The sequence below is a fragment of the Notothenia rossii genome, assembly GCF_949606895.1.
Source record: "Notothenia rossii genome assembly, chromosome: 2".
NCBI lineage: Eukaryota > Metazoa > Chordata > Actinopteri > Perciformes > Nototheniidae > Notothenia > Notothenia rossii.
Genome location: NC_136904.1, coordinates 26,013,288 through 26,036,974, shown reverse-complemented (window position 1 = coordinate 26,036,974; position 23,687 = coordinate 26,013,288). Strand labels below are relative to the sequence as shown.

Genomic DNA, 23,687 nt, shown 5'->3' with positions numbered 1-23,687 from the left:
TACAGAGTAGGGTGGAATCAATGATTTTAAAAGTTTTTAATTAGAAATATCCATCTATTTAAGGTTAACTTTACCTCAGTTGTGGTATTCTGATTATTACTTTGTGGGGAAAGACCACACATATGCCACTTTGCCCTTCCCTTGAAACAGGTTTAATTAAACCAAAGCAGCACTCAGCTTTCTCCCAGTAATCCTGTTTAATACTTAAATGTGATGCGTATAAGAGGCTTTTCCCTCATGTACATGTGTAAAGAGAGACTATGTTAACTCTGAAAGACACACAAATAGCTGAATTAAGGAGCAGAAAAATGCACAATTACTAAATTCAATGCACTCAGGGGATTTGCTGCTACAACCTTAATTGGTCTGTTATGCCCAGTGGCTTATGGAGGCTAATGTTAGCTAATGCTAGTTCATATAAGTATTGCCGTGTAATACTGAGTTACTTTGTGGTCAGGTATGTACAGAGACAGTAACAAGTTGTTTTGACTCAGTTGTGGATCCTGATTATCAACCTTAGACTGACTTACATAGTTATACAATCATAATTTTATCAATACACTTGGAGGCAAAACTATGCTTTTTAATGTGTCAGGCTCCAAAGAATCTGAAATAACATCTTCCTCTCTGCATCACCTTTGTTCCTTCCCACATAGAGACCCACAGTTAGTGTGTAAAAAATATTGGCTATGAAAACATGAAAATGACAATTTCCAGACGAAGCTTAACTCTTGTGAAACAGACTGAACAGGCTATTGTAGCACTCATTTGCAGACTCGAATGTGCTACTTTATGGCCAGAAATAATTGGTGGAAAACTTCTTGACTTTGTATAAGACATTTTAAACAGGTCTACGTTACAGTTCCTTAACATACTTTGTGCAATGGTGCTAACAGAAGAGCCGCTACAGAGGCCCCTGGATTTAATATCCTGTTACAATGCCTTATTTCCATTGTCATTGCCAACATGTGTTTTAGTCACTCTTGAAGACATTCATATTTCAGTTTAATCGCTTTCCCCAACAGTTATGATTTCTGTGCAGTTTTTAACAAACAGGAAGCAATCTCAAATGTTTGGAAAAAATACTTGATCGTTTTTTGTCTTCTCCTCCGCTCTCTGCAGATCTGGACGAGTGTTCAAACATCCAAGGTCTTTGTGGTGTAGGTGAATGCTCTAACACTGTTGGCAGCTACATCTGCAAGTGTCCCCAGGGATATTACACATCTTTGGATGGATCCAAGTGTATAGGTGAGCCATCTGTCACGCTAGCTGTCACGCCTCTGTAAACTATAATCAACTGCATTGTATTTGCTTTGGTTCATTGTTACTAGGGTAGATGAAATTTGAGACAAAGAAGTTGAGTGAAAAAGGGGCCGCCTCTTTCTTTTTTCCTTTTTCCACCCCATTTTGGTTCTTCTCCCTTCATGCCTGTGACTAAGAGCAGAAAGAGCTGAAAACAATCCAACGTTCCAGCTGGTAGGATTTAGGTCAGTAGTCACTTGTTTCTAGCTTCACAACAATGAGCTATATTATATATTATATATTATATATATACTCTTTAAACTGAGGAGGACACGTGACGAGTGAGGTAAACTCGTCTGACTTTGAATTTTGACAACACAGTTGGAAGAAGTAGAATATGCTTGTGTCTGTCAGACTGTGTGAACAGTGAAGAGTGTGTATCACACACACATGCACACATAATCACCAAAAAAGGCTGCAAAGCTCTCAAGTTCAGCTCAGTTTGACCAAAAACAGACCTACTTTACGGAGGAATTTGAGTCAGAATAGTCCATTAGATATACACGCACAGACTCACATGCGCATGCATACACACTTGGATTCACACACAAACATATTATGCAAACACGCGCTCACATTACCCCCCGAGGAGAGGATGTTTGTGAGGAAGGAATGTCTGAGTCTATTGCTCCAGAAAAGGGTTGTACCAAACATTTTAGTCTGTTTCCCATGCAGCACAGTCCACTCCAACCCTGACAAGGCCCAACTGTTTTTATTCCAGCCACTTTGCTTGCCTGTCATCTTGTCGAAGTTAACCAAGCAATCAGTGGTATAGGCAGTCAGTTTCTCCATGTGAATGCGCTGGATGGGTTGGGTGTTAAACACGACATGATATATTTATGTTAATGGGGAACCTGAGTGTTAGTCATGCAACTGCACAGTGCCAGAAACTGCAAGATGTAGGAAAGGTTCTCATAAATATGAATTGATGACTATTGGAAATGGCTTCCATCGTCCAAATTATGGAAAATCTGAAGCAACCACAACTGCTTTTGATTGTTCTCCTGCCAATTTGCTCAACATGCAGACAACACATGCCATATTCCATACATCATGGTTGGTTTAACTTCATGCTGTGCTGTTTCCCACAGATTCTCGTGGAGGGTACTGCTACGCTAGCGTGCTGAATGGGCGCTGCGCCAACCAAAACTCGCAGCTGTTGACCAAAATGCAGTGCTGCTGTGATAGTGGACGCTGTTGGTCTGACGGATCCTCCCCGGAAATGTGTCCCATTCGTGGATCAGGTGGGGCCATTTACCATCACAATGCTTTAAATATCTTGTTCTCAGCTATCTGTCTCCATGTCTCAACACGGAGCCTACCTCCTATTGGTTTTCGTCATTTTAGAAGAGTACCAGAAACTGTGCATCCAGATACCTGATGGGAACAATGGAGTGATTCCTGGTCGTGTCCCAGGGAGTCCCGACCTCCCTGCCATCTACCCACTTCCATATCCTGGTCAAAATCCTGGCCAGTTACCCCAGTATCCTGGTCAAAATCCTGGCCAGATCCCAAGACAATTCCCATTTCCAGGACAACTACCATTACAACCTCGACCAGGTATGTTCCTGCTGTCTTTTGTTTTATTCACATTCACAGCATGTCTTAAAAGTGTATGTGTGCATAGATAGTTTATTATTCTGGTCCTAATCAATGGATGTGCAATACTCAACCTCAAACTGCTCTTTTGTTATTGTGTGTTCCAGTTTTGAGCATGCACAACACTCTAGCTAACAAGTCTATTTCAATGATGGAAAACATTCACTGCTATTTATAACCTCTTGGTATTGCAGCAAATATATGGATTTAATATGTGCAGAAAAGGATCATTTAAACGTATTGAGTTTATTTTGGTTAATCTTCCACTTTTAATATTTCCTTCAAAACCATTTTGCAAGGCATTTTGGCACAGTTTGGGCGTTTCTTAAGAAGATCAAACAACTCAGAGCTTTCTTGCCCCAATCAGATTGATATTGATTTGCTTATGGGTACCATTAATTTTGATTTGTTATATCATTCTTTAATACTTTTATAATTACCTAAGCCCCTTCAAAATGAATATATGACGAAAAAAAAGCTAAACCAACTAACGCAAACACCTTTTTGTTTGGTAACATTTTTGTGTGAATTATTCTTTCAGGATCCGGGATTATCCTCACGCAGAACATCACCAACATGTGTCAGGCCTTCCGCAACCTCTGCCTGAATGGCAGGTGCATCCCCATGCCGGGCATTGGATATCGTTGTGAGTGCAACATGGGCTTCAGGTTGGATGGAAGAGGAGAGTGCTTGGGTAAGTTCCAGATAGAATAGGGAACACGTTTCTAAACTGGAGGAACATGAAGGTGAAGAAGGTTTATGAGCTTTATGTTTTTTCTCCAGATGATGACGAATGTGAGAGAAGCCCATGTGCACACGGAGAGTGTGTGAACACCCCAGGGTCTTACATCTGTCAGTGTCCTGCTGGATTCCAGACTACTGCAACCAGGACAGAGTGCAGAGGTAACACACACACACACACACACACACACACACACACACACACACACACACACACACACACACACACACACACACACACACACACACACACACACACACACACACACACACACACACACACACACACACACACACACACACACACACACACACATGTGCATGCCAAATCGCGAAGATGTATGTGTTAACTGTACACTCTGTTTGTTTCTGCCAGATCTGGATGAGTGTGTCGCTAACGGTCGCATCTGCAATAACGGCCGCTGTGTGAATACCGTGGGCAGCTTCCATTGTGTCTGCAATGCTGGATTTGAGATTACATCTGACGGCAAAAACTGTCAAGGTCTGTCAAGTACTGACATCACATTTATGGATTTTAGACACGGCTACTTTTCTGTAATTAATACAGTATATGTAATGGTTACATTTAATGGACCGTGGATTTGTTATGGGCAGTTTTAATACCAATGCCTGTTGGAGGCATGGACGTAATAGACAGCATCTTAAATTATCACGGTATTGCTTTTATGTGTTTATGCGAATTAACTACAAAATATGATCATTTTATATTACTATCAACCTTTTTCCATATTATTCATATGTTAGTTTTATTTATTTTTGCTTACCATGCAGGCATCTATTCGTTTCCATTCATTTGAGTTTGCTGTTAATTCTTGCAAACTTGCTTTAGCCATGGATGATCAAATAGCTTAGGAACTTAATTTATAAATTGCTTCCAAAAGCTGAAAATGTATCCCAGATTTCACCAGCTTTCCACTGTGGCTTTAGGAACAGCTATAAACACTAGTCAAATCTCTAGTCAGATTATATTATTTACACTTAGAGATAGGTTATAGGAATAGAGTTTATTCAAAATCATGACTGTTGTTTTTGTCAAGCGTGCTCCAAAATCCATAATTATAGAGCTTGGTGCAAATGTGTTGTGAATAGACCCCACCCCAATTGGGTCTTTAACCACTGCATTTTCATTTGTTTCTATTTATCCACAGACCAGGACGAGTGTCTGATCAGGAACATGTGCCTCAATGGACTGTGTATCAATGATGATGGTAGCTTCAAATGCATCTGCAAACCTGGATTCTTGCTTGACGGCAATGGACGCATGTGTGTAGGTAGGTTGTCAGAAGGAGCCACAGATTATTACCAACACATCTCTAAATTCTAACATACCAGGCTACAACACTAGAAGTTACTTTAAGTTTCTCAACTTTTGACAAGGCTTGCAGATGGCTACCTCTCTTGCATGTTAGTGGCTCTTAGCAAACAAGCCAAAAATCCCCCTACAAGCTTTGGAAAAGTCCCCCAGTGTCCCGGCAGGCCAGTTGGACATGCATTGTTGGGCCCGCCTATTTTTAGATCCGAACAGACAGATCTCCTTAAACTTGTTCAATTCACTTACTGTAACAATTGTTTTGGATTGACCATTTTGTCAAATATTATAATGATGAGTGGAACCTTATGCGACAAAGTTTAAATTAATGAAATGTACAGTAAAACTGCGAAACCATTTCCATTGAAAACAAGTATTTTGCAGCCATTGTGCTCCACATGGCTTCAGATACAGACGTTAGATCTCTGAGACACTGACCTTGTTAAGTCATTGCAGAATAAATAAATAGGAGAGTAGGGAGTGGGTGAAGTGTCCTGATGTATGCAGTCATTAATGAAATGTGTAGTCTAAAGGGGCCCCGGGGCCTCATCATTTATATCTACAGTCTGCAGTCTGTTCCACAACACACCCAGACAGAACACACACTCTTATTCGTGCATGCAATATCATTGTTTACGCTCATTATGATAATGATTGTAATACGCAGATGGGATCAAGGGGAAAGAAAATAATGTTTTCTTAGTTGAGGTCATATAACTGAAACTGTGCAGACGTTCAGGCTCAATCTTTGTTTAAATGAATCAAGCACCTGAGGACTTTAATAATGCTTAAGCAGGAAATTGTGAATTTCCTCTTACCATTTATTTTGTAAAGAGAAGTCATTTTTTCTGCATCTGTTTCTAGACATTGATGAGTGTGAGACTCCAGGCATGTGTATGAACGGCCACTGCATCAACACGGAGGGCTCCTTCCGCTGTGAGTGTATGGCTGGGATGGCAGTGGGCCTGGATGGACGGGTCTGTGTTGGTGAGTAAAGGTTTTGTTTTCAGGAATGTGTTCATTTTTAAGACCATGGCAAACAGTAAACTTACAGGCAAGACAAACAAACTCCCTCTTTCAGTATCCGGCATGTCTGGCAGAAACTTTGGGGAAAGTTCTCTTGTGCTGCACAGAAAATATACAAACTTACTTTTCTGTTTTTTAAAACTATTTCTCTGTTTATAAAACTAATTTCTACTACTGGTCATTAGAACAAGCTTTTGTCAAAATGATCCCTCTTTTTTAAGAAACTGATAGCTCATAGTAGCTCAAAGTTTCCTAATTACAGTATAATCGCGCTATAATTTACTTTACCAACAGCTTATACAACACACACTCACTATCATTAATGAGCGTTGATGTGGTGATAAATATTTTCCTGTTTCCTTGTGCTCCCATTCCCTGGACTGGCACTAGTAGAGTAGACCTGATTATGTTTCTTTCTAAACATTCCTATTTCCCCTCAAATGACACTGTGTATTGTGTTAAATGTTGAAATGCTGTGGTCTGGCCTGGGTGAGTTTTCTTCGTCAGAAAGATTTCAGCAAAGGAGGGTGCGTCAAATCACTGAAGGAGAACAACAGTTTGTTTTGCCAGTGTTGTTGTTTATTAGGGCTGTGGAATCCCGCCTCAATTTCTCTCTGCTTTGCTTTGTTTTAAGCCTCTTTTCAGATCTCTTGCATCATCCTTGTTTGTCACACGCACTTGTCTTTTTCTGTCCGAAACAGATACACATATGCGCAGTTCTTGTTATGGTGGCTACACGCGAGGGCAGTGTGTTAGACCGTTATTTGGAGCTGTTACCAAGTCGGAGTGCTGCTGTGCCAGCATCGAGTACGCCTACGGAGAGCCCTGCCAACCCTGCCCACCACAAAGCTCTGGTACGGATCTTCAAATCACTCCACCCTTTACACATATGGAGCCACCTCCTGGCACCTAACACCCACCTAACACACACATGCACGCACGCACGCACACACACACACACACACACACACACACACACACACACACACACACACACACACACACACACACACACACACACACACACACACACACACACACACACACACACACACACACACACACCCACACACACACACACACACACACACACACACACACACACACACACACACACACACACACCATCCAGTGACTTCTTATTAGTCCTGCCAATTAAAGTTTCTATATCAAAAGACGCCAGAGCTGCACCACATTAAAGAGAAGGCTTTTATATACATCCAGGCTAAATGAGAAAGCGTAGAAATGGATAATGACATGGTATTAGATGTTCTGTTTTGAGAATTCTTGGATTTTGGCAAATTTGACATTTTCTCAAACACTTTTAATTCTTCTTTTTGTCAACCTAACTGTGCTGTTTGTCCGTTTTGTTGCAGCTGATTTCCTGGCTCTGTGCCCCAGTGGCCCTGGCATCAGCGGTGATGGAAGAGGTAACCAACGCAATGGTTACATATATACTTACATTTGGTTATTATTACTCATCTTTGCTTTGATGTTGAACAGTTTATTCTTTGCCTTCTCAGATATTAACGAGTGTGCCCTCGACCCTGATATCTGCCAGAATGGAGTGTGTGAGAATATGTTGAGGACATACAAATGCACCTGCAATGAAGGCTTTGAAATAGACCTGACGGGCAAAAACTGTGTCGGTAGGTTGACTGCTCTGTAATGTCCTTGCCTTCTATAAAATAATACAGCCCTGATATGAAGAGCCAGTGTGATATGTGTCATGATGTCTCTCTGTTTCCTCAGATATTGATGAGTGTCTGATGAACCGTCAGCTGTGTGATAACGGTCAGTGCAGGAACACACCGGGCAGTTTCACCTGCCACTGTCCCAAAGGATTCGTCTTTGATCCCGAAACAGACGTCTGCGAGGGTTAGAGACTCAGTCATTCTGTTGGAACTACATCACTGAAAGTGCTGTGTGTTGTATCAGATTTACAATAATCTGCTGTTGTTGTGTTTCCGACAGATGTGGATGAGTGTCTGTCCAACCCCTGTATTAACGGAGACTGTAAGAACAGCCTGGGGTCCTTTGTGTGTTTGTGTTCAACCAGCAGTTCACTGGACAGCACTGGGATGGAGTGTATAGGTAAGGGTTCAAATTGTATATAATTAGAGGAAAAATGTACTAAAATCTTTATTTATTCAACATTAAAAAAAAATTATGAATGAAACCCCCAGTTTGGTTAATTCAAAGTCAACATTATTTAACAGTATCAAGTATTACAAATAGTTTGATTTGGTTTTAAAATGAAGTATTTCTCTCCCTTTTTTTGCTCAGTGATCAACTGCATACACAATGTGAGTAACTAGAAAGGTTTGTTTCATATAAACAGAGACTACTAAGGGCACCTGCTGGCTTAAAATAGTCAATAATCGCTGTGAGGTCAACATCAACGGGGCCACACTAAAGTCCCACTGCTGCGCCACACTGGGAGAAGCCTGGAACAGCCCGTGTGCCAAATGTGAAAAAGGTGAGGTGACCTTTTTGCACCATTTTGCACATTTTAGTGTACCGCATTGACTGACAATGTGTTGTGCGTCCTTCTTTTTCAGATCCATTCTGTGGTAAAGGCCTTGCTAGGGTCAAAGGAAATATCTGTGAAGGTAAAACTGCTTTGATTGCTACGTAGACCCATCAATTCACTTGAGTAATGAGAAACAGTGAACCTGTTGTTGATGTGGCTCTGTTTTCACTGTCAGATGTGGATGAGTGTCGAGTGTTTCCCGGAGTGTGTATCAATGGAAAGTGCATCAATACACCGGGCTCCTTCTTCTGCCAGTGCCCTCCAGGAATGACTGTGGATATCAGCGGCAGGACATGCATTGGTAGGTTGTGTGTGTGTGTATTTCAGCATAGCCGTGATATGTCATATGAGCAGTAGACACATTGCAGGATGTTCAATGTCAGGCAAGACAAATTAAAATTGCCATGCTACAAATTCCTTGTACTTTATGCAAACAAAAAACGTGTAATGCTCTCATTTTCCATGACAAGGGCGTCTGTTTACTAGAACATTTACTCAGATTTAGGAGATCTTGGTTGCACTTGGTTTGTTGAGTAATATATTGTGAAAGAAAAAACAATATTGGAAAGTCAGGATATTTCAGATTTTGTGCAGACCTTGTCTGCATGTAGGTGTATTGAAATAATTGTACTGTTTCTATGTCATGTGTTTTATTTGATTTGTATTAGTCACTTTATTGAACATGTTAGAAACAAAACAAACAATAATAATTATAATAATGATTATAACAAAGACAAGCAAAATAAAAAAATAAAAAAACCTTCACAATATAAAAAAAACAAGTTTAATAGTTTCCGTCATGTTCAAAAGGGGCAAGAAGAACCTTAAAAACGTTTCTAGTGTACATTGTTCATGAAAATAAAAGTTTAGGTCATCATCATCAGCATCCGTGATATTTGATTCATTGTTTTAAACAAATCATTTATTTCATCATGTGTTAGATGTTTAATGAATACCACTTCGTATTCTTATATGAAATGCATCGAACATGATTTCAGACCTGCGTATGGAGCACTGTTATCTCGCCCATGAGGACGAGCGCTGTGCGGCTCCCATCTCTGGTAAGCAGCGAGTAGACGCCTGCTGCTGCTCCGTGGGTGTAGCCTGGGGCCCTGAGTGTGACGAGTGTCCTGAGAAAGGGACTCCAGAATACAACCAGCTCTGTCCTCGTGGACCAGGCTTCTCGCACAGGGGCGACTTCATCAACGGCAGACCCTTCCTCAAAGGTACTGTACCCTCCACACACTGCACAACTGCCTGTGGTGTCTCATGAATACTCTATAACTTGCCTTTATCTCTCTGCTCTATACTTTAGATTTAAATGAATGCAGAATGATAAACACGCTGTGCTCAAATGGAAGGTGTAGAAACACCATCGGCAGTTTCCGTTGTCGCTGTGATAACGGCTATGCTCTGGACTCTGATGAGAGGAACTGCACTGGTAAGTTGTACTATAGCAATCAGCTGAATACCTATACAGTCAACAACAACAGTTTAATAGTTGATCCAAATGAAAAGGTAAAAAACTGCTGGTTCCAGCATCTAAAACAACTCTGTTCAATACCATTGTAAATGGAATGTAGGACTATTTTACCTACTGTGGTTCTTGAAAATTGTGACGGACCTACTGCGCTATTTTCGGACATTTTAGAAACTAAACATCCTATTGATAGTTTGAAAAAGTATTGATTTATCTTCCTAAAACATCTTAAAATACCGAAAACATCTCTGAATGAATTAGCTCTTCACCTAGAGTCTTGATAATATTTTAAGAGCTGACATTCATGTTCCTGATTTTTTGGCCTAGAATATTTGCTCCACTGTATGCTTGATTCTTCACCAGTCACTCTTTCTGAATCCCTCTGCTAACACTAATTACAGTGAAGTGTTGTAAAGCCATGGCCTACTTTGAGCTCTTTCAGTCTAATGGGAGCCTGGCTTCCTTTGACTTGTTGGAGCGGGTCCTTGTAGTCTGGTTAGCTGCATATGTGCTCTGCTTAAATGTGAACACATCATGTTAGATTTAAACGCCAGTTCATTGGCTTTATTCTTAAATAATTTATAGGCTGTTAGTAAGTAAATTATATCTGGGACCTTTTAACCCCATATGAATGAGATCCCAGTCTTTGTGTTAAGTGTTTCAAAATGTGGATTACATTGGGGGATCATGGTTTTAGTTCTAGAAGAATCTGCTTGAAGAGCTAAGTCTGTCTAAATCATCTTCCCCTTTAATGTCCTTTTATAGCCTTTGTTTCATGTAGTAAATGATGTCCAAATATTTAATGCTTTGTCTGCCTTACATTATAATATGTATTTTAGCCTCAATGATTTTGCTAGGGATCTCATTAGTCCCTCTCTTCTGTGTTAAATTAATTTGTTACTGAGAGTGAAATCTCATGTTTCACGGCAACAATAAGGTTTCTTTAATTGTATCCTTCTATTTAAAAAAATACAGGCGCTCACTGCATGCGTGAATGTTTGTGCTGTTTTAAACAGATGTTTTTTGATCCTTCCTTTCCTTTAGACATCGACGAGTGCCGCATCTCTGTGGACTTGTGTGGGCAGGGCAGGTGTATAAACACAGCCGGAGATTTTGAATGCGAGTGCTTCGAAGGATACGAAAGTGGCTTTATGATGATGAAAAACTGCATGGGTGAGTGTTGAATCCTCACACAACAACACACTTAAATCACATGCATTGAACCTTCAGCATTAGATTATTTGGTACAGTTACATCCAGAGACAGCTCTCTTTAATGAAATAATTTAGTCTTTGAGAGCGTGATTGAAAAAACTTGGTCAACAATTCTTTCACACACTCAGTGGCAGCATCTTAGACCAGAGGTTTGCCGAACTTTAAAGTTCTTAAATTATAGAGCCTCCACACTAACGCTGCTCTACTCACAACCCAGCCCTGTCCTCACTCTCCCTCCTGGGCCGTAAACTCTGGATGAGGTGCTTAGGCTAACATGCCGAACGTGGAACTCACTGTTTAGACGGCTGATGTCATCTGAAATATAATATGAGTGTGTGTGTGTGTGTGTGTGTGTGTGTGTGTGTGTGTGTGTGTGTGTGTGTGTGTGTGTGTGTGTGTGTGTGTGTGTGTGTGTGTGTGTGTGTGTGTGTGTGTGTGTGTGTGTGTGTGTGTTTAAGTTGACCTCAAGTGAGAGAGAATGAGAATAGAAAAACTGCTCCATAAAGTCCTAAAAGATAATTGTTCCTTATGACATGTGAGAGACACCATCAGCTGCCCAGCAATTAGTTTTTTTTATATGCAACTCTAAGTCGTAATGTTCTGCCATCTGTGAAAATCCTTAATGCTCTATTTCTGTTCTTCCTTTGAGACCATTTGATTAATTCTTGGGAAAAATACTACACACAAAATGGAGAGTCTCAATACTTTTGTTGGCCTAAAGCTGCAATTAGACGAAAAATTGGCTGAGAAATTACTTTTAGGCTGTGGCAAAAACTGCAGAGCTGCAGTCAGTGGGTTAGCAAAGCTTTTTGTTTGTAAGTGGCAGTTCTTAACATCACTTCCAGCTTTGAAGCTGCTGCTCGTATTTTTTCACTGTGCAATTTTAGTAAACAGCGATAAAATACTTTCTATGTTCTCCCACAGTCTCTCCTAAATTGGAGTCTCACTATTTTGGAAAATATATCTCCTGGTTGTCATCAGACATTGATGACAATTATTTTTTAACAAAAAATAGCAACTCTTCCAATCTTTTTATGCTGTTCTTCCACAGACATCGATGAGTGTGAGAGGAACCCTCTGCTGTGCCGCGGTGGTGAGTGTCTGAACACGGAGGGCAGCTTCCAGTGTTTGTGCCCCGATGGACATGAGATTGCCCCCGACGGGTCAGCCTGTCTAGGTGAGTGATGATGTCATCAGAGAGGAGATCCGAGCAAACTCTCCAAACTTTTTCCAAATGGTTCTATTTATATCTTAAATAGTCATCTTATTTCCTTAATTGTATTTTGGTACCAGTACCTACAATAATGTAACATTGTGCTTTATTCTGATTTATTTGTTGTGTTTAGCTTGGATGCATTATCCTTCTTTCTTTCATAGGCAGCTTTTTGCACTTTCTATAAAGTTACATTACAATGACTCAGCACTGAATGTGCAGAATAACAAGCAGGCTCCTCCAGTTTCAGTTCAGTTTGGTCAATTAAGCACCTACAGTTGCAAGAAAAAGTATGTGAACCCTTTGGAATTACCTGGATTTCTGCATAAGTTGGTCATAAAATGGAGGAAGCCACTGCTGTCCAGAAAAAACATTGCTGCACGTTTGAAGTTTGCAAAAGAGCACCTGGATGTTCCACTACTGGCAAAAATATTCTGTGGACAGATGAAACCAAAGTTGAGTTGTTTGGAAGGAACACACAACGCTATGTGTGGAGAAAAAAAGGCACAGCACACCAACATCAAAACCTCATCCCAACTGTGAAGTATGGTGGAGGGAGCACCATGGTTTGGGGCTGCTTTGCTGCCTCAGGGCCTCGACAGATTGCCATCATCGACGGAAAAATGAATTCTCAAGTTTATCAAGACATTTTGCTGGAGAACTTAAGGCCATCTGTCCACCAATTGAAGCTCAACAGAAGATGGGTGATGCAACAGGACAACGACCCAAAGCACAGAAGTAAATCAACAACAGAATGGCTTCAACAGAAGAAAATAGGCCTTCTGGAGTGGCCCAGTCAGAGTCCTGACCTCAACCCAATTGAGATGCTGTGGCATGACCTCAAGAGAGCGATTCACACCAGACATCCCAAGAATATTGATGAACTGAAAAAGTTTTGTAAAGAGGAATGGTCCAAAATTCCTCCTGACCGTTGTGCAGGTCTGATATGCAACTATAGGAAACGTTTGGTTGAGGTTATTGCTGCCAAAGGAGGGTCAACCAGTTATTAAATCCAAGGGTTCACATACTTTTTCCACCCTGCATTGTGAATGTTTACATGGTGTGTTCAATAAAAACATAAAAACATAATTGTTTGTGTGGTTTTAGCTTAAGCAGACTGTGTTTGTCTATTGTTGTGACTTAGATGAAGATCAGAACACATTTTATGACCAATTTATGCAGAAATCCAGGTAGTTCCAAAGGGTTCACATACTTTTTCTTGCAACTGTATTTGACTCCAAGTGTGTTTACAGAACTTTCTTCCTACAAGAACAAGACTCTTCCCATGCTTTTTAGTTTCACAGCCCCCATGTTTGGTTTATAGAGTTGAGCTGATCATGCATTATTCACTGTGTGTCATTCTCATGACCTAATGCAGCGTGTGAAGCTTTCAGTCCATGACTTAATACTTAACCACTGCCCTTCACACTCATTTATTTTCTTTATTACCTCCCAAAGTAATAAAAACAATGAAAGCATTACTGAAAACTGCCCTTCTCCCTTCTGAGACAATGGTCTTCATTATCTCTGATGAAGTAACAAGTGCTCAAATGGTGATAATGATAGGGTGGGGCATAGTGTGCTTAATTATGTCAGATTTCTTGTTGGAAATGTCCAATTTATCCCCATAAATCACTGAATCCTCTGAACAAATTCAATTATGAAAATAATTTCTGATAGCAATGGATAGGTGCCTGGCTCAATGGCACTTTAAATGGCACTGGATTGAGATGTAGGAGTATGTGACTTATCTAATTTACTCCAGCTACATCCCTCAGCTTTAAATGTCGGTTATCCTTATTGATTTTAAACGATATGTAAGAAAATTGCAATGTTTTTTCACAGATATCAATGAATGTGACTTGAGCGACAGGCTGTGCAGGAACGGACAATGTGTCAATATGATCGGCCGCTACCAGTGCACCTGTGACACTGGATACAAATCTACCGAGAACAGAGTGGAGTGTGTTGGTGGGTATCGAACATTTCACTGATTATTTCTTTCTGTTGTCATTGTGGTTATCTGACAAATAAATGTTAGCGGTATGTTACAGCCTGTGTTTTTCTGCCTGTCAGACATCGACGAGTGTACGATTGAGAATGGTGGCTGTGAGACGTTCTGCACCAACTCAGAGGGGAGCTATGAGTGCAGCTGCCACAGTGGATACGCCCTGATGCCCGATCTGAGAAGCTGCACTGGTGAGCAGCTTCATATCCGTCTGTCACACTTAAACTTAGTTGACTTTGACATTCAGTTTTACCACATTTTACTAAAGAAAACTGCCTTACAATGATAGGTTTGACTCGTCAGAACATTTTCCAAAGATTGCACATGTGGTAGAAGAGAAGTTATTCAAAGGCTGGGTTCAGAGAGCCCTGATTTAAGAGCAGGAACAATCACTGCTGTGATTTGACTGGCACATGTTCAAAGAAAACAAACGTTGGATGGCAGAGAAAAAAGGTTAGGTTAAATCTGATGATTGATTTGTTTGTTAGGTCCAAAATGCTGTCAAATAATGGTAGATAGTGCTTATTAATCAATTCATGATATTTCCTCCTCGTAGGGTAGTCAAGTTTTATATTTACATTACGCTTTCCTGTATGTATCCTGTGATGCATACTCCTTTAATTACCAGAGATCAATTCAGATATAGATCAAAGCAGCACAAGGGTATTTTCAGTGCAAAAGAAGAGCCTAAAAATACTTTACCATTGTTCTGCATAATGCTCACTTTATCTCTCAAGCTGTGTCCTGAATTCACCCGACTCATTTATGAGTGACAAAGTAAACTTATATTGTATTGTATTGTTCGGTATTCTGCTAAACACTCTCTGCTATATAACATGTGCAATATTAACAATAATGTTCAATAATAACGTGCAATTACGTATCTGCCCCTACTGTTTTGCACTATTCAATACTGCTCGTCAATGTACAGTTCTTTACAATTTTTTATATGATTTTTTTTACCGTTATGTTTCTTGGAGCTATTCAATTAGCTTTTTTTTTGTGCACTGTTAGTGTACGGTTTTATTATTATGCTGCTGTGTTTATTTTATCTTTGTTACTCTGGCACAATCATTTCCTAAATAAAGTCCTAGCATTGTTTTATATAATCGTAATGTGTTCTTTTTGAAATAATTGTATGGTAAATAATACATCAACTTTCAATCCTGGATAAATACTACTAAGAGCTTTTTACTTTTGTCCTCTGCACTTTGTCTGCTCTCATTTCTCTTTACTTTTTTTGCGTCTCCCTTTTCAACCTCCAGATATTGATGAGTGTGAGGAGAGCCCAGACATCTGTGATGGAGGCCAGTGTACCAACACCCCAGGGACGTACCAGTGTCTGTGCTATGACGGGTTCATGTCATCTGAGGATATGAAGACCTGCCTGGGTAATGGATGCACCTTTTTGTTCAAAAGAATGCAGCAGTATACCTGTCTGCAGCTCAGCCCTTATAAGATCCAGAGGGTTTTCTGAGATATACTAAAAAAAAACTCATTCGAAAGGTAGACATGAGTCATGAGAAAAAAGGTAACTAAACAAATTGTAAACAAAATGAACATTGCTTTTTATTTAAATAAAATAAATAATATTTCACATCAAAAGAAACAACATTGTATTAAAAATCGTATTTTACAAATCATATTAAATAATCTGATGACAGAACTGTAAACAGAATAGCTGAAACTTAAACAAAAATAATTAACTCAGTTACATCTAATCATTAACCCATGTTTGTATAATTGAGTTAACTCTGTGTGTTGCTGCTAGCATACATAACACCTGACGTGGAAACGTTACTTGTGGATGGGGCTACAGAGCTACTAGAAAGACAGTCGAACCCGGTGCATTCATGTAGCAGCTGCGTGTGTGTAAAACGCCCCACCCCCTCGCACACAGGCGGCAGAGAGAGATCTCTCGTCTGGATTGGAAAGATCGAAAATACATCATAGACTAATTTTTTTGTCCTTTTGCATGTTAGAAACAGAGTTGGCGACACTAAGAATACAATATAATGTTTATTTAGCAATAATACATATATTTTTTAAATGTCTCCAGTAACGATAAAAAGACCGATAACGTCGGAGCTTAACGGTACCACGGTCTTTAATAATTCAGCCCCGGGGCCCGTTTAATACCGGGGCTCGGTAGCCATCCCTAGTTAGTAGGGTTGAGCAGGGAGGAATTCGTGACATTTAGGCGTCTGTTTCCACTGAGTGAGAAAACAAAAACCTGCCATCTATGATGTAAGGACTTCTAAACGGGTCTGCACAAACACATCCTCTCTTATTGGTGTATTTATTGAAAGTAAATGCATTTTAAAGCCTTAATATATTTCATGATGTACTTCTTTTGTGACTCATGTGCATACATCACAGCTTAACCAAAACCTGTTTGGCAAGCCCGAACCAACAAAAGATAATTCATTGCCATGAACTTTTCCCTTTTTGTTTTTATATTCAGCAATTTAAAATTCTTGCTCTGTCTCTGAACCACTCTTATTTTCCCTCCCCTGTCTAGATGTGGATGAGTGTGAGCTGAATCCAGACATCTGCCTGAGTGGGAACTGTGAGAACGCGAAGGGATCCTTCATCTGCCACTGTGACCCGGGATACTCGGTCCGCAAGGGAACCACAGGCTGCACAGGTTAACGAAACAAACGCACATTTAAGTATTCCTACCCGTGTGTGTGAATTGAAAGCAAGCCAAATAGAAGGGTGAGAAATTAGAGGATGTAAGGTGATTGTCTGGCTAACCACAGCTCTTAAATTAATCATCTTCATTCGAGAGCTCCTGTGTGACTTGACGACAAACATGTTCACGCACACTCACATGCATCAGCTTCAGGAGCAGGAGCAGTGAGATCACTCTCTTGTGTCAGAAGCATCACATTGCATCTTTGTTTATTCTTAAATTGCCCCTTCATTAAGTTCAGTTAAACATTACGTGATTGTTGGAAGAGTTTTGCAGCACGTAATCCCTGGAAAGGGCTCCAGAACACATAAATACAAAGTCCTTACGGCTGGTAGAGTCTTTACTAGTTTGGACTTACTCCTCGTTCAGTTCAGAGTTAAGTCTGATGTACATGCTCAGTTAAAAGTTTGGAGAGCTTGGTCAGTGACCTTATCTAGCCTCGTCTCCGTGATGGAAATGAGTCAGCAGAAGCACGTCTTCCTTCAGACACAAATAAACAGATCTATCTGAAGTATGATTAAAACTTACTCCCTCACTCACACACACTCTTGCTCGTTCTAATCCCATTAAAATCACCATACAGGGTTTTCCTTGTTTTGAGAAAGCTTGTGCTGCAGCTACTTCTGATTCACAGGTTTGGAATTTCAGCCCCAAAATACCAAAGAATCAAGACACTAATTCCTCACAGACAGGCAGGATGTCTTGCTTTAGACAAGGGAACAAACATGCTTCACTCTTTGGGAGAGAATCCCCCTCCGGTATATTCTAACAAAAATGCAAAATGAATTGGTTGACATTGTCAGTATGCCCAATGGCTGGCATGCATCTTCCTGTGTCAGTTTTAATGAGGCCAGTCCTGATCCAGCTGATGATGAGTCTCCCAAAAGAATGGTTTCCCTTTTTGAATCCAAAACACTGAGTGGGCAGGGTGTGGGTATTTGTTTGTACATTTGAGCACTTTAGTGCCTTGCGTGTGTACTGAAATGTTAGCACTGGGTGGAGATGTTCTGGGGGAGTTTACAGGGCTGGAGAGGATCAGGGTTAAGGCTTTAAGCATGTTGACTTTATCATCTTCCTGCTGAATGACAAAACTGTGCAAAAATGTTATCAACTAAAGGAAGGCTATGCAACAAAAAAAAAGGCAATAAAATACAACTTTATTAAACTCAACACAGTCGGGGGTTTTTATTCTACAGTCTTAATTAGTCTGGTATGATCAGTAGCTTATGGTGGCTAATGTTAGCCATCTATATTGTTGTTTAAATGACATTTCTGAGTTAGCTTGCTAACTAAATGAACCTTCTCTACTCGTAATATAGTTACACTGCTTATAAGTTGTACAATTATCTCTTAATTGTGTTGTGGCTACAGATGTATTCAAAAGTGACACAATCTCAGATGATGCTTGTTTATAAAAAGAGAAAAGGAGAAGATGAAAAGTGTCTATTCAGAAAACGTTGGATATTCAAGATGCTTAATATTACTTGGATCAGCAGATATTTAGGTTTGTAGCTATGTCTTGGGGGGCCAAGTTGTCAAGAAGGCACCAATCCTAGCAGGCATATGACATATCCTTGCAAAGAAACTCAATGTGCTTTACATTTGAAAGAAACATGACCACACATGATCTGATATAAAACCTGCCTATCCCATTGCTACTAGCGAGACAGGCAGGCAGACAAAGATACAAACAGACAGGCAATCAGGCAGGTATGCAAACTAGGAGACAGTTGGACAGCCAGGTAGGCAGATGTGTAATTCTCTGCTATCCCTTTTTATCCCTTTTTAATGTGTTGCTCTTCATCTGTCAAACATTAGTCCTAGTTAAATCAAGCCTCCTCTTTGACACCAGCTGTAACAGCTGACATGCTTCTCGCATGCAACAACCTCTGTGCATTTTACATTTCCACAAGAGAACGTGTGTGTGTGTGTTTGGTGCTCTCTCTGTCATCAAAGGCTTGAAGGAAATGGTGTTTAATTCCATCTGTAATTCAGGTAGATTTGTTTGCTCCAAACCCTTACATTAAGGCCTGTCATCATCTATAGAGTAAATATACCGTACCCTCTCCTCAGGAAGACTGTAAACCAGCAGCATTAATCTCTAATTGACAGTGTTTTGAATTACTACCCTCACAAAGACAGACATCCTCACATCTTGATCGAGTTCATAGCATAGATTCCCTTGATGTACAGGAACACACAAACACATGCATACACACACAGTAGTGATAAGCAGACCCACTCTTTCACAGTATGTGAGTTTTTTAGTTGATACATGGAAAACTATAAAAAACGTCATATTTTTTATTATATCACGTCAGTTTCTCTGTGACACTCGATATGATACCTGCTAGCTCTGCCTACTCCATAAAGCGTATCTTAAATGCATTACCGGTCATAATGTACAACTTCAGACATGAGCGACTTCACTAATAGCAGGCATTATAGCAAGTGGGAAAAATTGAGAATGCATAACCCCTCAAACAGGTTCACCTTGTACAGACACTAAAAAGATTTGTTTGAAAATATTTGTTTTTACATTTTTGTACATCACCATACAGTATCAAAGCTGTAACACTCAGTCAGGCTCAGGGCCAGGTATTGTTTGTGTCGGTGTTTCTCAGGATTGTTTTGGCTCTTATGAGCAGTTCTCATTGTTGTAGCAACATACAGGCTTTTTCCATTGGGCCATGTAGCCAATCGAGTCAGAACTGCCTGAGGAACATGAGCCTCATTCACAGCATCTTATCAGTGCCAGCTGCTTCATGGAGATGCTTATTGCTTATACTCTACAGGATGTCAACAGCTTTTTTGGCAGGACATAATTTAATAGTAGCCAATTTAATTGTTCTCATTATTTGTTGTTCATTTATTAGAATCCAAATCCACATACAATGGGTTATCAAATTTGGGGAGGTATTTTTATAATCACATTATCGACTAAGTACCCCGATATTTCCTCCATTGGCAGAGTTTTGATGTCATTATAATGACTTTATCTTGTAAAGTTGGCACATTACTTCATCGCATTTTTATAGAAATTATATTTGGGTAAGATTATATTTCCAAACTTGGGATGGTGAGCAAACCAAACATGAGCATTTAAAGAGGGCTGTTGAAAAAGCCTCATGTGAGAGGTGTGGTGTCTGTGTGCAAAAATGGAAAATGTTGCCTACAAAAACCTCAGAAATGATAGTTTTGACAGAACAAGACCTTGGCGTTGGTATATTGTTCTCCCTCCTGGTCTTTCTCTCTGGACACACTTTCACAATGAAAATCCAGGGACTGGGTGTGCTCATTAAACCTCTGCAGGAAGGCTATTAGTATCAGAGATCATGAGAATGTGCCCAGTGCCTTCTGCTCTGAAATACATGGATGAAGACAGTGACCCGGAAAGACTTAGTCCTGTCGTCTCCTGCTGCTGTCTCTATGTGATTCAAACCAAGCAACTCGCTACACAATGCCAAGAACCCCACTGGAATGAGAATGCAGACCCAAATCATCAGACCATCAGAGCAGTGTCTACAAGAATTTCTCTTTACATGACTTCTCCTTTGTTTCCCCTCAGACGTCAATGAGTGTGAGATCGGAGCCCATAACTGTGACAGACAAGCTACCTGCACCAACACAGCTGGCGGCTTCAAATGCCACTGTGCTCCAGGATGGATTGGTGATGGCGTCAAATGTACAGGTATGGCCGACACTCAATGGGTACATTGAAATCGTTTTTTTATATGTAGTGGTTTCCCTCATGATGCATAATAGATGACAACTCAACAACCCTTTTGAACTATTGTGTAGAAAATTCCACAGTTTCCAAGATGCACGTCTTCTTTATAATCTTTAGTATATCAAGGTGAGGAAAAACTTGTTTGTAAATACATTCATTCAACAAACAAACAAAAGGGGGAAAAATATTGTTTCAGATTTGCTTAAAATTGGTCTGACATAATCAAAACCATAAATGAAGTGATCATATTCACAAGTTGCCAAAGTCTAATTATGAAGTGTGCTACATTTGAATATACATGTGTATTTGTTGTTCCCCCTACAAATGCGCTATTTACCCCTGTCAGGGTTTGTTAAAAACTACAGTGCCCAGCTGTTTTATGAAATATCAAGCTGACAAAAATCTTTATTTCTGAGCTATCTTCTAAGATGTATGTCGTCAGTGGCAATTAATTAGCAATTAATTTATGAGTGCCACACAATGGTTGAGAAGTAATAATGTTCTATAGATGCATTTGTTTTGGGTAATTGAATGGTTTTTGTAAAAAGTAAGAAAATATCCCAATGCTTATCCTTTCCTCAACAATTTGAGTTGTATCTATGTTGATCATGTGATGGGACGTTGTTGTGTTTCAGACCTGGACGAGTGCTCCAACGGGACACACATGTGCAACAACAACGCTGAATGTCTCAACACCATGGGCTCATATCGCTGTGCATGCAAGGAGGGATTCTCTGGAGATGGATTCTACTGCTCAGGTCACACTCAAAACCACATTTTTTGTTTTTTAAAAGATGTGCATTGTGTGTTTACGGACTGTGTGTTTGATCACCACTACAGACAGTGATGAGTGTGCAGAGAACGGCAACCTGTGTGAGAGCGGCCACTGTCTGAACCTCCCCGGAGGATATCGCTGTGAATGTGACATGGGCTTCATACCCACTCCTGACCAGAAGTCCTGCGAGGGTAAGACAAAATGACACTGCTAGACTATCTGAGTTCCAGACATCGCAATTGGTGCTTACATCCTAAATTATGATTTCATCTGGTCTGGTTCAATCAAAGAGATTCTGAAAGTTTCAGGAAAAAAGATTCTCTCACTTTTTGTCCTGATCCATTTATATAAAAACCTGTCTGAAAATGAGATGTTCAGATTTTTTGACACTTTATGATGTCATAATGATGTTTTGGCTTGTGTAACCATTAGCCAATAACAAACCAAGGTAACATCAAACATTTACTATAATTTAAGAAAGTATAGACTTTGTAAAGACTTACATTATTACCATCACTCATAATGGAGTGGAACCAGGTCATGTAGTCTGAATTGTATGAAAATGCCTGTCATTTTCTCAGTTGAAATGATATGTGTTGTGTAGACTGGTCTGTAAACCCATTTTTTTTCTCCAAGTTTTTGTTTGAGACAAAGCTCCAGGCACTTTTCAGGCATTTCTCTTGGTTCATGACCTTGATAATTTGCTTACATTAGATCCAGGTTTGCCTATTTAGGTACATCTTTTCAGGGATATTATAACTGAATAGAATAAAAATATCGAGGTGATTACATGTTCACCAAAATAGCTGAGGAGGGATCTTTTCCAAAATCCTGAGCTGAGCTTCTGTAGAGTCTTTCATGCCAAGTAGCGAGTGTGAGTCATGCTTCCACTGATAAGACATTGCTGGATTCAATTGAACGAGCAGACTGACCTCCTTGTGCTGATGTGTCAAACATCCTGAAATAACCTGTTCTGTCCTCCCTGCCTCAACTCAGGCAGGTCCGGACAGTAATGACTTATGCAGAGTCTAATGATGTGGAAGAGCAGAATTGCATAACCTTGGCTGCTGCTCTGATAGTGTATGTGTGCGTCTGTCTGGATATGTCCGGGCATTTTTCTTGCCCCAGATTTGTCATTCTTTAGCAGAGGTGAGCAGCCTTCACTTCCTATTGCTGGCTGCCAATTTTCCACCATGATCCCATGATCCTCTAATCCCTCACAGCTGGGTCTCTCTCTCTCTCTCTCTCTCTCTCTCTCTCTCTCTCTATCACTTTTTCTTTCTCTGTTTTTTTTTACAGACATAGATGAATGTACCTTTGCTGACATCTGTGTCAATGGACGCTGCCAGAATATTCCAGGACTGTTCAGATGTGATTGTGGTCTTGGTTATGAACTGGACAGGAGTGGAGGCAACTGCACAGGTAGGACACCACTCCCACCGCCTGCACAATGAAGCTCAGTTTATGCCCCAACAAGCTATGGAGATTTGAATGGTTGTAAAATAAGTGGTGCAACACAAGTGAACAGCTCTCATCTCCCATGGTATACAGACTCCTGCTCCTCTTCGTGTTACTGACAGCGATTGAAGGCTCTCAGATATAATTGTTGAAACTGTTTCTTTGTCTTTCTATCTCAGACATCAATGAATGTGCAGACCCGACCATCTGCATTAATGGAGTCTGTGTCAACATCCCTGGAAGTTACCACTGTAACTGTCCTGCAGACTTTGAGCTCAACCCCACCCGGGTGGGTTGTGTAGGTGAGACTCAACAAGTTCTCTCTACACACATTGTTGGTGTTGGATTTCAACGTATCATTCAACTAATTCTAAAGCAGGGCAATACACAATGTCTATTCCTCTGTGTTTGTGTGTGTGTGTGTGTGTGTGTGTGTGTGTGTGTGTGTGTGTGTGTGTGTGTGTGTGTGTGTGTGTGTGTGTGTGTGTGTGTGTGTGTGTGTGTGTGTGTGTGTGTGTGTGTGTGTGTGTGTGTGTGTGTGTGTGTGTGTGTGTGTGTGTGTGTGTGTGTGTGTGTGTGTGTG

At 40.3% G+C, this 23,687-nt stretch overlaps 1 protein-coding gene across 2 annotated transcripts in view; it reads left to right on the top strand.

Annotated features, from left to right (window-relative positions):
* The window catches only part of fbn1 (fibrillin 1), a 60,568-nt gene that overhangs the window by 13,331 nt on the left and 23,550 nt on the right, over positions 1-23,687 (top strand). For both annotated transcript variants that reach the window (XM_079665030.1, XM_079665031.1), the window contains 29 exons: positions 1,123-1,248; positions 2,394-2,546; positions 2,650-2,862; positions 3,443-3,595; positions 3,685-3,804; positions 4,019-4,144; positions 4,812-4,934; positions 5,837-5,959; positions 6,700-6,852; positions 7,375-7,428; positions 7,522-7,647; positions 7,751-7,876; positions 7,973-8,092; positions 8,340-8,477; positions 8,560-8,610; positions 8,707-8,832; positions 9,530-9,757; positions 9,847-9,972; positions 11,056-11,184; positions 12,277-12,402; positions 14,284-14,409; positions 14,515-14,637; positions 15,712-15,837; positions 16,968-17,093; positions 20,710-20,832; positions 21,507-21,629; positions 21,712-21,837; positions 22,946-23,068; positions 23,284-23,406. In XM_079665030.1, coding sequence (XP_079521156.1) covers positions 1,123-1,248; positions 2,394-2,546; positions 2,650-2,862; positions 3,443-3,595; positions 3,685-3,804; positions 4,019-4,144; positions 4,812-4,934; positions 5,837-5,959; positions 6,700-6,852; positions 7,375-7,428; positions 7,522-7,647; positions 7,751-7,876; positions 7,973-8,092; positions 8,340-8,477; positions 8,560-8,610; positions 8,707-8,832; positions 9,530-9,757; positions 9,847-9,972; positions 11,056-11,184; positions 12,277-12,402; positions 14,284-14,409; positions 14,515-14,637; positions 15,712-15,837; positions 16,968-17,093; positions 20,710-20,832; positions 21,507-21,629; positions 21,712-21,837; positions 22,946-23,068; positions 23,284-23,406 — 3,759 coding nt within the window. The remainder of the gene's footprint in view (positions 1-1,122; positions 1,249-2,393; positions 2,547-2,649; positions 2,863-3,442; positions 3,596-3,684; positions 3,805-4,018; positions 4,145-4,811; positions 4,935-5,836; positions 5,960-6,699; positions 6,853-7,374; positions 7,429-7,521; positions 7,648-7,750; positions 7,877-7,972; positions 8,093-8,339; positions 8,478-8,559; positions 8,611-8,706; positions 8,833-9,529; positions 9,758-9,846; positions 9,973-11,055; positions 11,185-12,276; positions 12,403-14,283; positions 14,410-14,514; positions 14,638-15,711; positions 15,838-16,967; positions 17,094-20,709; positions 20,833-21,506; positions 21,630-21,711; positions 21,838-22,945; positions 23,069-23,283; positions 23,407-23,687) is intronic.